The 14859-nt window shown below is 37.2% G+C and overlaps 1 protein-coding gene across 1 annotated transcript in view; it reads right to left on the reverse strand.

Annotated features, from left to right (window-relative positions):
- Window positions 1-14859, reverse strand: part of RFC1 (replication factor C subunit 1) — a 64732-nt gene that overhangs the window by 13009 nt on the left and 36864 nt on the right. The window contains 12 exon segments of the mRNA XM_016124281.2: window positions 72-263; window positions 1305-1518; window positions 4288-4433; window positions 5896-6013; window positions 6140-6294; window positions 7548-7646; window positions 7769-7864; window positions 7998-8135; window positions 8332-8423; window positions 9725-9839; window positions 10778-10887; window positions 12484-12883. Of these exon segments, the coding sequence (XP_015979767.2) occupies window positions 72-263; window positions 1305-1518; window positions 4288-4433; window positions 5896-6013; window positions 6140-6294; window positions 7548-7646; window positions 7769-7864; window positions 7998-8135; window positions 8332-8423; window positions 9725-9839; window positions 10778-10887; window positions 12484-12883 (1875 nt within the window).

Below are 14859 nucleotides of genomic sequence, written 5' to 3' on the forward strand. Positions count from 1 at the left end.
AGTTATACACAAGAAAAGATAAACTATTTTGAGGGAGTATCACAGCTTCTTGCTGTAGCTTAAGATACTACCTTGATCATAGCATCAGTTTCCGTACTATCTTGATCCTTCTCATCAGATTGAGAGTCATCTTCATTTAACTCTTCGTTATATTCAGAATCCAGTGCTGGGCCTGTGCTCTGTCTTGATGTCTTTACTGCCTGAAGTGAATATGGAGTAAGGTGGATTTCCTTATTGTAAGCTCTTGTAAAGGCTGCTTTCACCTAAAGGAAAGAAACAGAGGGAGTTTTTTAAAAAGCTAAGTGCTGAAGAACCCTCTGAACTCTGCAGGTCTAAAGGCTTTCTGAGAGATCTGGCAAGCCCCTTGAAATTGTTCACAAAATATTTATGCATATACGTGTTAAGCGTATATATATGCATTTTTCTGTGAAATTCCACATTATGATATTCTAACAGAGCCCATGACTAAATAAATAATCAGTGTTTGGAAACTTTAGGCATTTTTACTTATTGAGTGCTCTCTGCAATTCTACAAATGAATAAGTAGTTAGTAAATCAATAAATCAAAAAAGGCTCACAATAAGGTACAAGTTAAAGTTGGCCTTTACAATAATAATAGTGGTTACTTCAACATACTAAGAAACTTGAAAAGCCTTAACATCGAGCTTCTAATTGCAGAATTAATCCATGAATTCCAACTATGGCTGTCTCGTGAGAGAATTTACCCATGACCACAGGTCGAAATTCTAGAGAAGGCAAGCCACAGAGAATGTCTTCTAAAACAGCATCAATAAAAAGGCTCAAGAGTGAGGTATTAGATATTACATATTCATGTTATGTCACTTTTTTCATACTTATTATATAAAGAAAGTAGTGGATACATTATTATATAATAGATTGTCCAACTGGAGTAAATGCTAAATTCACAGACTTGGCAGTCTAAGTATAACAATCCTCAGCCGGTAAACACTTCTTTTCCTAATGCATTACCTCCACACCTCACTTTTACTTCCCTAGGCTCATCTGCCCACCTTTACTTACAAGGAATACGTTTAAATTTTTTCCTCAGATTTCATATCTTAATTTTCCACTCAAAGATAAACATACAAATTGCAAACTCAAATCCAGAAGTCTTTTTTAAATATTGTTCTCAAATAGTATATTTGGAAAGTACGGGCCATAAAGAAGCATTGAAGAAAAAAAAAAATTAAACCTTTTAAAGCATGTCAAACACCTCTGAGGTACTCCTGGTACAAACCTGGTAATTACGAAGTGATGGGGAACCAGTGCATCACACAACTTACCTTGGGATCCAGCTTGGAGAAGGGGCTAGGTTTGCCTCCCCAGCTGCTAATTTCCATGATATTCTCAAAGTCTTCTTTCATCAAGTAATATGCGTCCATAAGAGCAACAACATCCTGTACTCCTTCTACCCCTTGTGAGATCAAGGGCTGTACAAGTACATCCCTTATATGTGACAGATAATCCATATTGATAGTCCTTTTGCTGGAGTAAGTTCTTAAACCAAAACAAGAGACATACCTGAAGTCAATGGCAAAGTACCCCCAACTCAAATCATAGTGTGAGTAAACTGAGTTAATCAGATGGAGCACAATCGGTTTTAATAATGCTCAGTGGAATGCCTACTATTTCACAGTCTGGTGAATGGAAAGCATTGCCCTACCATGGTAATGGACGTACACCAAAGTGCTCCAAGAGAATCTTCTACTTACGCAGAACAGAGAATGAAAAACAAATGTAGATTCTGCTTTCATCCTCCTCCTAAGGCCCAGCAACAACAGTGTTTCTGTGCTCACAGTTCTTAACAGCCAAAGATTACTCACTCCAAGTTCCAAACAATAAAAGCATCAGTAAAACACAGTGAGATTTCCTACTTCAGGTGCCACAGCCACTTCCTGCACGAGGGTCTATAACATCTTTGGGTCTCTGATTATGAGATACAAATATGAATGCTTCCCTCACATTTCCTAATACTGTTTCTTAAGAAAACTGCAGAGAATATTCCTGAAGAATCATAAGGTGGTCCACACTGGCCAGGGGCAAAACTAGGGGAACAATCTTTGATCTGCTGAGAACTAGCATGTTATCATGAAGTGACTTTTCTTTTTCCTTAAATGCTGTCACTTTAAGACAAAATTGCCAAACGACAATATTTGCAATGCTACCGTCTTAAACCTTTCCAACTCAGCTGCTTCCATCTACAAACCATGCAATTCTGTGTACGTGTACTTCAAACAAGAAACTCAAAAGCTGTTGGTTTCAGAACCCACATTAAAATCAGAATGGAAAGTCCCTTTAAGTTACCTGAGGGTCCTGCTCCTGCCATCAGGTAGCTGAATGTCTGAATCATAATAACCCACAAAGTCCTCCTGATCAGAAATCTAGGACTTTGCCCCACAATTGTTTTATTACCTAGATAAAGAGTTCAAAAATCACTCCTATTTTTAATTCATCCATTTCATCTAGATTTTGTCTCCCATAATCAAGAATACTAGCACCTGGACAAGTATGAGCCCATAAGTCACAGTGCCCAAGAATCACGAAACCTTTTCCAAAATTATTCTCTTCTAATTTGTCACTTAACTTTACCTTCTGGGAGCAACACAGAACATTAAATCTAGAAGAGTCTAAAAGTATCATATAATTTACCTAAATCAAAGTTAAGATTTAACCTCAGAAATCTTATAATTCCCCTAAAATTGTTTTCTGTATTAGTGCATTTTGGGAGGAATAACGACCAAAGTTTTCAGATTCTCAAAGGAATGTATGACCAAAAAAAGGTTAAGTAATAAAACTCGTACTTCCACTTTAAAAAATAAACTAGACTATAAAAATTCAGTGACAATCGGGGTTTAAAAGTAGGAACATCTTAATTTACTTTAAAAATTGTGAACCTCACTATAGATGCCCTTGATAATGATAGTGTCCTGTATATGATTCATTAAGAAACATTTACTGAGCAAGTTTATGTGCTAGATGAGTAAGCCTCAGTTCCTACCACCAGAAATGTTGTCTAGTGAGAGAAAGGGACAGACGTACGAAAGGACAGCCACAAAACATGGAAGTCCAGTGCTCAAATCTACAAGAGGATAGCGGGAACATCAAAGAGGGAGAGCCCTGGGGCAGAGTGATGCACATGCTCTAAAAAGCAGTGGGCAGAGGGCAGGCAAAGGGCTGAGAGACAGGTCATCAGCATGACCAGTACAAAGAAAACAGTGGGGAAAAGCAGTCTTTTCCAGCTTCCAAAGGCTGACTGCATCCCGTGGCATCTGGTGCCTTTTACTATCTTCAGAGCTGGCAGTGTAGCAGCTTCAAATCTGACACTGCTGACTCTTTTTTAAAATAAAGCCCTTTGTAATTACACTGAGCCTACCCAGCTAATCCAAGATAATCTTCCCATCTCAAGATGGGAATAAATTTGTGTTGTTTTAAGCCAGTAAATTTTCGTAATTTGCTACAGCGGCAATAGAAAACTAACACAAGGGTGATGACAAAAAACTCATGTCATAGGCTAGGAAGAGGGAACATAGTAGGAAGTAGAATTTACAGGAACAGAAGAAAAGAACTCAGTTCAGCTTTAAGCAAAAGTTAAGAGTGGACCAAATTATTAATATTCCCTCCAGGGACCAGAAGGGGAAATAAGACTGCTTAAGCAGTTCTTCGTGGGTAAAAGTAAATTTCTAAAGTTGGCTCAATATCTGTGTGCATGCACATATTTCTGAGTTTTAAGCTTTTAATGAAACTGCACCAAATAACAAGAATCTTTGAATTTCCTTAAATTTCTCCAAGCACATTGTTTTTCAATCATCTGAGCGTCCACCTCCTATTATAAGCTAACCTATACCCCTATCCCAAACAACTAGATCAGTTTACAACTAGGACTATTTAAATAGTTCCCTTTTCTGATTAAATTATTCTGAATCTGAGGTATTAAATATGCCTACTAGTAATAGGCATAGTCACAGTAACAATAATGGCCAGCCCTACCTTAGATTTATATAGCTTTAAAATTTACCTTAAAGCTATAACACATCTAACATTTGGCTTTACTCTCCAAAGTATCCTTTTAAGTGATAAAACAAGTGTTATAATGATTATGGATAATAAAACTCAGGCTCACAAAATAAAAAGAACTTATTCAGGATTATTTATCTAGTTAGCAATAAAATAAAAACTAAAATATAAATCTTTTGACTCATGTTATACTGGAGAAAGGCTAAATAAACTATACTGAGAAAATGCCAGAAGTGAAGTAATACCACTTACCTGAGACTCATATGCAATGCCAGGTCCTGAACAATCCGATCGTGTTTACCTGTAGATGAATGCTTACCCAACCAGCTCGGGAAGGTGGGAAACTGGGTCATGTAACCCCTCATTAACTCTCCTGGAAGAACACTGGCATAAATGGCCTGAAAAAAACAAATTGTAGCCCACAATTTAAATTCAGTACAAGGTTGATTCCCTCTCAGCTGCTGGCTTCCAAACAGTCTCTGGAAAATGAAGCAACGCTGTCCCACGTACCTAACTCCAGGGCAACCGGGCCCTCTCCTGCTGTCTCTGATCCTTGGTATGGGAAACTTGTCCCAGAGAAAACAACTGATTATGGTAAACACCTTGGTCCAAAACATGTATGGTGCACAAAGAGATCACTTTGCCAACTCATCAGCCTCAACCGAATGATCTCAATGTACCAGTTATCTCATGGACGCCAATGTTACAGAAAAGACTGTTGAAAGGAATGTGATCGTCTTTAACGTAAGCTATTGATAGCATAGGTGGATCAAAGCATGAAAGGTCTAATAATTACAGAATTAACTACACTGACATAGAAGAAAGTGAAAAACGTATCCTTGGATAGCTTCTATATTCAGAGTTTTCACTTTTTGAAAGGCTGGAATTACATATAAATTTTGTATCTTGCTTTATATTCTCATAAGCATTTTTTCATATTAGATAATCTTTACATATAATTTAAAGGTAGCATAATAGTCAAAAGGATTTACTATAATCATTTTCCTGTTGCTGGACATAAGAGATTTTGTCCAATTTTTTGCCATTGGAACATTTTGGTACATTAAGTTTTTCCGTGTTTATTCTAAGATAAATTCTCAAAGGTACAATTATTAGGTTAAAACAATGAACACTTTTAAAACATAAGAGAAAGAATCCTTTACATCCAGAATGAGTCTTTCTTTTTTGTTTTCAAACAATATATGGGTAGAATTAAGAGAACAGGCCTTCAGAAGTCCCCTGCATATTACTCAGGCCAATAATACAGAATAAATATGCAAAACTCAAATAGAACAAATAACACTCTTAATTATGAATGTCTGCAAAACTTTAAGTAAAAGGTATCGACCTAAATAAAGTACCCAATATTTAAGTTCCTTTTTTAGCAAGGAAGAAGAAAATCTCAATTCATGTATCAGAAGGTGGCTGCTGACCTGCCCTGGCTGAATTTCTTCAAGAAGCAGCTACTTAGTTAATCATCTAGGAGCACCAAGAACGACAAAAAAAAAAAAAAAAAAAGAAAAGAAAAAAGAAAAAAATAAAAAAAAAAAAAGAAAAAGAAAAAAGGCAAAACAGAACAAACATAACTTTTGACTGACTTACATCTTAGTTATAACCAAAAATCAAACATCCCTATTTCCATATGGTCATTTACATAAAAACATTCTGAACCACTAAAAACTAAGACTAGATTAAGAAACAGACAATAGTGACCACAGAGTGCTTTAATCTATAACGGATCATATTTTTGCCATAAGAGCCATTATATTTATTTGGTATTTCAAATAACTACAGGAGCTAAAGCTAAATTATTCTCTTGAACCGGAGCAGTCTACACTTTAAGGCGAGCCCTATGCTTACCTGGGTGGGCAGAAGACTCCAGTTTTGCCTACTCCGGATCTGACGGTCCACTAGGTCACCGTCGCATATGCTATCTGCTGCTCTGCTTAAAAGCATCAAGTGCTTTTTCATGTCACCCCTGCAGAATAAAAACCAGTCTGCATTATACCACTGTCCACAGTGCACACCTGTTCCTCTCGATTATTTGACGTTCTCAGTGCTGGCAGGGAAATAAGTCCACCCCTCACTAGCTCTGAACACTCACCCTGCAGCTACAGGCTTCACATGCAAGTAGTTCTCCTGGACAAAGAGGGGTGCTATTGAATAATCATGAAAAAAGAGATCTGATTTGTCCACAAGCGACATGTGAGCAGTCTCCTCTCCAGTTGCAAACACTTTCCGGGCTACATCAAATGGGCCCTACAAAGAAAGGAACAGAAGCTGACAAAACCAAATGCCAGCAAAGATGTGAAGCAAGAGGAACTCTCACTGCTGGTCGGAACGTAAAACTGTACAGTCAGTTTGGAAGTGTGGGAGGTGATTGGGCAGTTTCTTACAAAACTGACATACCCTTACTACGCTATCCAGTAGTAGTGCTCCTTGATATTTACTCAAATGAATTAAAAACGTATATCACACAAAAAGCCTGCACATGGATGTTTATAGCAGCTTTATTCATAACTGTCAAAACTTGGAAGCAACCAAGCTGCCCTTGAGTAGGCGCACGGATAAACTATAGCACATCCAGGCAATTGAATATTATTCAGCACTAAAGGAGCTATCAAGCTATGGAGAAATTGTAAATGCATATTATTAAGTGAAAGGAGCCAATCTTGAAAGGCTACATACTGTATGATTCCAATTATATGACATGCCAAAAAGGTGAAACTTTGGAGATGGTAAAAAGATTAGTAACTGGCGGGAATGGGGGAAAGGAGGGATAAATAGGAAGAACACAGAGGATTTTTAGAGCTGTGAAACTCTTCTATATGTTACAATGGTAGATACATGTCATTATATATTTGTCAAAACCCATAAAATGTGCACCACCAAGAGTGAGCCTAAATGTAAACTACGGACTTTGGGTGAAAATGATGTATCAATGGAGGTTCATCAAGTGTGAGAGACGTACCACTCTGTGGGGGATGCTGACAGTGGCTGTTGACAGCGAGGTGGTATGTGCGTGGGGACAGGGAAACCTCTGTGCCTGCTCAGTTTTGCTGTGAATCTGTAATCACCCTTAAAAAATGTATTAATTTAAAAGAAATGAGAAGGAAAAATGACTAATCGCTGTTCTAACTGCAATAGATCCTGACTAGTGACTAGATGAAATAGAACACAGAGATAATTGATAAGACTTCTAGTTTCAGAGAGGTTAGTAAGCCATAAACCATTTAAAACAGATTATTCTGAGCATTTCCAAAACCATTAAAAACATAAATTAAATCCATACATAAAAGATTCTAAAAAAGCCATTTTATAATTACTGAAGCATGTATATTTAAAACTTCTCAAAATTTACAATATACATTAATAGTTTTTGAGGAAAAATTCATTTGAATTAGAAACACTTTTAACAGTGGTCTATATCTATTATAAATATCCACAGGTTCTACGGGTTTGTCAAGGAACTATAGAACCAGAATGAACTAAGAAGTGGAAATTCATTTTACCAGTTTGATATCCTTTTTGGCTCTATGAGAATCAGCCTTGGCCTGGTCATAGGTTAGCGCCTTACTTCGTGCACACCACATACTCAGATTGTGTAAAACCTGAAAAGATCAAAGGCAAGACACTGACAAGATGGGAAAATACTGCTGGCCCCCAACTCAAAAGTCCGATGGCGTTAACTTAAAAGAATCATCAATTGCCACATAACACATATTTAATTTACCTGTCTGATATCTTGATTGGCTCCCAAAATTATTTCATTCATAGCTGGAGGAGGAATCCTTAAACCCTCTTTAAATGCAATAGACATCATAGCACCCTAAAAATAACCAAGGAGAATCTTCAATAATTTTTTTAACTTGCCAGATATTTAAAAAATATCAGGTACTTTTAAAATTGACTCCTAAGTGAAAAGGATAATGTTATGGAAAAAAGAATTCCAAACATCGTACCTTTATCTGTTCAACCCGAGGTCTTTGAAAACGAAGATCAAAACAATAATGAACCAAAGAGCGAATCTTGGGATGATTTCTATCGTTGCACATACAAATAATGGGAATTTTTGTATGTTTTATCAGGCCAATTAATTCCTGAAATGCAAATTTGCAACAACAAAATAATTACTTAAAAAACCCAAATACGACCCAATATATGCATTTTTGGTTTTAAAAACCTACTCAGCAACATGCCTTAATTACTATAAATGTCACGACATGACAATTAGTTCTTTGTATAAAAAAAATAAAAATAAACAGTAGAACTGCAAAAATGCAAGGCTCTCCTTACCTGAATGCCTCCCCTGTCTTCCGTGCCCGCCATGCCATCCACCTCATCCATGATGAGAGCGTGTTTCGTGCTTACTGAATGGGCTGCTCCACCTGACCCACGTTGAGGAGCCATGGGGTGGGACAGAAACAAAATAACAGCTGTTCAAACACTGCTACTTTATAAAAAAATAATATAAATAATTTTAAACTGTTAATGTAGGTCCATAGTACAAAATTCAAAAGTTACAAGAGTGTGCAGTGAGAAAAAATTCTCTCTTCCATCCTTGCTACCTAGGGTACCCAATTTTCCTTTCCGGAGCCAAAGAGTATAAACAAACTCTTGTCTATCTTTTCATAGACATTTTATATATATTAAAAATGTGTACATAAAAATATACCCCTTGGTTTGGTCATTTAATACATTTTTGTGATCTGTTCCTTATCTGTAGATATAGAACACATCATGTTTCAAAGCTGTTTAATATTCCATTTTACATAGTTTAATCTCTATTAATAAAATGTGGAAATGCTTCCAATCTTTTGCTATTATAAATCGCATTAAGTGAATATCCATACATATGCCATTTTGCAAATAAACAAGTATTAACAATTAACCTAGGAACTGGAATTTCTGGGTTAAAGGATCTGAGCAACTTAACTTTGAGAAATACTGCCGGACTGCTCTTCAGAGCTGTACTAATTTACAGCTCCACCAGCCATGTATAACTGTGACTTTCCCTGAACAACTTCTTTTTAACAATAATTTTCTACCAACTAAAGTACCAAGAATTCAGGTGACCAAGCAATATGCCACAGGTTCTAAAACATACACCGTTTAGTCTGCAATTTGGGCATCTTATTGTCCCAATAAGCTCTGGCCATACCAGACCACTAGCTACAACCTCAGCACAGTGGTACTTTCGCATTTTCTTTTCTCATTCCCTACTACTCTTACTTGAAATAACCTCTTCTACCCATGACCCGTTCTATTTCTCATTCTTCAAGGCCCTTCAAACAAATGTCACCCTTTTATTGGTAGTTTTCCCCAACACCCCAAATGGAATCAGTCCTTCGTATACAGGTCTCTTTCACCTCACTGATCATGCTGCATTACAGTTATTTTTCTACTCCTCGTCACAGGATTCACCTGTGAATATGCTAAAATTATATGCAAAGTAAATAAATATACCCATATATGCATTTTATTACATTCCGGAAACCTCTAAGACCTTAAGAAAAAAAAGGTACCTATCGTCCTCTAAGAGTTACATTGGAGGCTTTTTTATTCTCTCATTAGTCCCAGGGTTTAGAGGGTGCTTGGCACATAGTAGTGTTCATTACTGGCTACGGAACATTCAAATGAACTCGTTTTTCTTACATAACCAAAGAAAACAATTCAAAAGGCCACATACTTGAATAAAAGCCTCTGATGCTGGTATTATTAAGTGACTCAGCAACAATCTCCTTCAAACTGTTCTTACTCCGAGTATCACTTGCATTCAGTTCCACGTAGCTATATCCCAATTCCTAATTGAAATATTGGAAACCATTACTATCACAATGTAAATTATTAACCCCCCTAAAATAAAAAGACAGTTAAGGAAGAAAAAGGGTAGCAAAATCACATAAAGAACCATAGGAAAAAGATAAAGTATGCTAACAGACAATGAAATTAACTATAATATGCCTCACAATAAGACATTTAAAAAATATCATACACATGCTTACCAAATACACATAAATACATACACACATTTAGTTTTAAAACATCAGCTGAGAAATCACTAACCTGGAAGAATATATTTGAGTAAGTAATTTTACTAAGTTTATTACTTAAAGTCCTAAAAAGAATTAAATATAACCATGCCAAGATTTAAGTATTAGACATAGAATTACATTGTTATAAGATACCAAAATGTAATTAACTATTCAATATAAATAATAAAGTTAAATCATTCTTCGTCAAACTATCCCAACATATAATCTTCCTCTCAAATAATGATAAATCAAGTTATTCTGATTTATTTATCCAATTGATCATTAAATTGATCATAAGGCATTATAAAATACCTTAACTGAATTCCCCCCAAAATTAATGACAATAGAGGGAGCAAAGAGTTATGACTGTTAACAGTACATATATTTAGTACAGGGAATTCTTACAGGGTATATATGTGTCTAATAAGGTTCTATATAGTCTATAAAATAATGCACTCAAGGACTTAGTACATTGCCTGGTACACAGGCAGATATTACCTACAATTAGTTATAAATAGTTAAAAAAGAATAAAAATGACAAATATCCCCCAAACCAAAGCAAATTCTAACAATTTGATTTCAGAAAAGTATATACACAACAGGTTAAAAAAATGTACATACCACATACATAACCACACACCCGTGTATCTCCTACACATGCCCACTCCTGTCTGCCCTTCCCAACTGCAGCACAGCAGAACACCTACCTGACAGACCAGAGAGGCTGTGGTTGTTTTGCCAACACCTGGAGGGCCTGAGAGCAATGCTGCTTTAAAACTAGAACCATCATCTTTGCCAGCAAATTTACCAAACTTTGCTGCAAGGAAGAAAGAAGTTTGTGCAAAAACTTAGCATTGAGTCCTTCAGTTTAACTGTTCTAGATTTGCAGAATATTTCCTACCAATAATAATAGTTTATAAACAATAGTTTCCAAAACACTTAGTAAAATTCTACTCCCTATATCACTTCAAACCCAAAACTAAAACTCATTTGAAACAATAATTTTATGACTACCTCTCCTACAGAAGCATGGGTCATGCAGCAGACCGGGCGCCAATCCTAACTCTAGCTATCCTGACCCCGGCACTCATCAGCTTGGAGAACTTCGGAAGTGACTTAACCCCTCTAAGCCATTGTCTCCTTTGCAAAATGAGGGGAAAAATAAGAATGTGCCTGGTAGGGACGCAGTGAGGATGAACGTGCTGAGCACAGAGCCTGGCGCCTCAATATGTTAACAAGCACGGTCAGTAACATGATTGCAAAGTGAAAAAATGAATTAAAGATGCTGTGTCTGCAATATCTTGCACAGCTCAACTCTAGAGCATTCTGCCTGCCTTTATCACATGGGTGCCTGGCACATAAAGGGTGCTCAGTACATACATCCAGACTGACAGTGTTGAATGTACTGTAGGTATATGGGAGAAGGGACTGTAGCTCACTTGAAGCCTTAAAGTCTTCTCCAGGCACACGAAGCACTTATCTTCCCTTTTAGGGTAGATTTTGTGTAGTTTTGAAAAAAGAGAGTCAACTTAAATTTAACCCTATATCATTACAATCATATTATCTGTCATAAATAAAATAAACTGGCACCATTAGCCAATGTCTAGTGGCCATCTAAACATTAACAACTCAGTCATTGCCTTGGAAATTCACTGTGATGCTCATTAAATTTTCCCTTATTTCTTACACAATATCCCTAACGGCAGCACCTGAAGCGCAAGAAACTACTACTGACATTTATGATCTGAAAACTCCAAAAGTATTTTGGCCATTAAATATATACTGCAGGTGTTCCTATTCCATAAAAAATACGTGGTGAACAAGCACAGAAACTAGAGAAGCTCAGGACCCCCGAGCCTACCGTAAGCAACATGCGGCCGGGGTTTTTAGGCTGCCTAACCTGTAAGCGTGCCTCAGCTTTTTATTGGCACCTTTCTCCCAATCTCTTTGGCGTTCTCAGCAGCCTTGCTCTCCCATGTCTTCAGGGCCTGGTACATGCACTCTCTCCCACTCAACACCCACCGCTACCTTCACCTAGCCAACTCCCACCTGGTTTCCAAGTCTTAGCGTAGATGTCCCTTCCTCTAGGGATGGGAGCACAGACATCCCCATTCCTGACCACACACCTCCACCCCCTTAACATATAAATTTACCCCTATAATAGTACCTACCACATTACATTTTAATTGCTGGTTCATATATGTCTCCTCCACTGACTGTGAGCTCAAGGGGACTCTGTTTTGCTCACGACAGTACCTCTGGGGTCTAGTATAGCACCTGGGCTCAGAGCAGGCTCTCAGTAAATGCTTGCTGAGAGATGAATGAACCGACCATTAGACTTCCTCACATATGTGCAACTGAGCAATAACATGGTGACAGACACACACAAAAATGAATGAAGCTGGAAAATCACCGTGTTTTTTATCTTCAGATGGTCTCTTGTGCCAGTTTTGCAGCCAGCGTAGGAGTTTGTTGGCACAGCTCTGGTCACCTTGCTGTCCAATTATGGTCTTGAGCGAGGTTGGCTTATATTTATCGACCCAGAGCAAATTTTCCACTTTGTTTTCACTGCTGTCATCAGCCCAATTCCTAGCCCAGCTGTTACCACTTGTCTCCTCAGCCTCCTGTTCCTTGAAGTCCAGGCCTCTCTGAAACACACTTGTTTCCTTCATTACTGAATTTAGAGAGCTGCCCCTTTTGGGAGTCAGTCTGCTCTTTTTGGATTCTGACTCCTTCTTGGTTGGACTAATTTTCCTTTTTCCTTGTTCATTTTTTTGTGGTGTTCTTTGCAATTTGGACTTTCCTTTATTCATCTTAAAAATGGGAAAAGTGAGGAAAAAAGAAACCCAGTGAGATAAAGAATTTCTACCCTGATAAATGCACTCTAGAGGGCAACCTGAGATATCCAAGCAAACTCCCCAACTTGGGTTTGCTTTTTCACAGTGGCCCTGCTGTTTGTGGAAATCACCACCTTCCAAACTTTAAAAAATTAACAACAAACACTAAAAACCGCCCAAATGCAAATTTTTAAAGTGAGAACATAGTTTTTAAAATAATAAGTAATCTATTATCCGTTTGAAAAAAAAGGGTAAAGGATTAAGAAACTTTGTTTCACTTTTCTAACTAGTTAAAAGTTAATGCTTCCAATAGCTATGCATGGTGTCAGGTGGGCACCAGACTTATCGGGAGGATCACTTGTAAGTTGTGTAAATGTCTAACCACTGTGCTGTACACCTGAAACTAAGATAACATTGAATGTCAACTGTAACTGAAAAATTTTAAAAAATTTTAATGCTTCCACAAAAACTTGCAAATATTCGCAGCAACATTATAAATATATATACAATTATTATACCCCCCAAACAGTAACAACCTAAATGTCCACCAACTGATAAACAGATAAACAAAATGTGGCCTATCCACACAATGGATTATTAATCACCATAAAAAAGAGTGCAGTAGTGGTATATGCTTCAAAGTAGGTAAACCTTGAAAACGTTATGCTAAGTGAAAGGAGCCGGACACAAAGGCTACATATTGTATGATTCCTTTAAATGTCCAGAATAGGCAAATCCATAGATGCTAAGTATAGCAGTGGTTGGCAAGGGGTGGATACGAGGACTGACTGCTCGGGGTATAGGATTTCGTTAGGGAGTGAGGACAGTGTTCTGAAAATAGTGGTGATGTTTGCACAATTTGTGAATATTCTAAAACCACTGATTTATATACTTTAAAAGGGTGGGTTTTGCAGTATGTGAATAATATCTAAATAATAAATTTTGTTGTGTGTGAATAATAATAAAAAAAATTTGTGTCTCTTTACCAGTGAGTGGATGCTAAAATTAATGGGTGACTATCTGAGGACAAACAAGAAATTGGCATAGTCCTAAAGTATTTCCCAAGATATTTATCAATTACAAAGGGAAAAATAGTCACTTTGCTAGTGGAGAAACTTGGCAGACATCGACTTACCCAAGTAATCAAGGCTAATATCTCTAATAAGAGGTTATCAATATCCTGTACATCTGATGTATGAGGACACAATATTGCTTCTGTAGTATTCTTACCAAAAATGCATAATATCTGAAGCTAATTATAAGAAAACATGAAAGAAACCCAAACTGAGAGCCATTCTACAAAACGACTGACTAGCACTCATCAAAAGTGTCGAGGTCATAAAAAGACAAGGAAAAACAAAGGAACTGTCATAGACTGGAGGAGACTAAGACACAACTAAATGCAGTGAGGGATCCAAGATTAGAAAAAGAACAATGGGAGGAAAACTGAAATTTGAATAACATGTGTAGTTTAGTTAGCCACATGGTCTCAGTGTTAATTTCCTGGTTTTATGGTCACATAAGTTGCTAACCTTAAGGAACACTGGGTGAAGGGCCAATCCACATCATTCCCCAAGATATTTCTAACTGTAATCAACAGGCAGACCATCTCACCACCTGGATAACAGAGCTGGGGATTAAACCTGGGCTACTGGCACCGCTGTGTCCTGCACTTGGAAAAGACCTGTATATAGTGAGAATGAATGAAGCTAACACTAGAAGCAGAGACAGAAACTTAAAGGGTCCTGAAAGCACTGAAATCTCTAGATCTAGTAATTTCAACACCAGACCCACCTGCTCATAGTTTAGTTATGTGAGCCAACATTGTTCCCTTTTGGCTACAGCTGATATGGGCTGGGTTTCTGTCACAACTGAAAAAGTCCTACTATTGTTTTAACTGAAAATGAATTCATCATGCTAATACCTATAATGTGTCCTGTAAAGAACTCTTA

Source organism: Rousettus aegyptiacus, unplaced genomic scaffold, assembly GCF_014176215.1.
Source record: "Rousettus aegyptiacus isolate mRouAeg1 unplaced genomic scaffold, mRouAeg1.p scaffold_m13_p_10, whole genome shotgun sequence".
NCBI classification, from domain to species: Eukaryota; Metazoa; Chordata; class Mammalia; order Chiroptera; family Pteropodidae; genus Rousettus; species Rousettus aegyptiacus.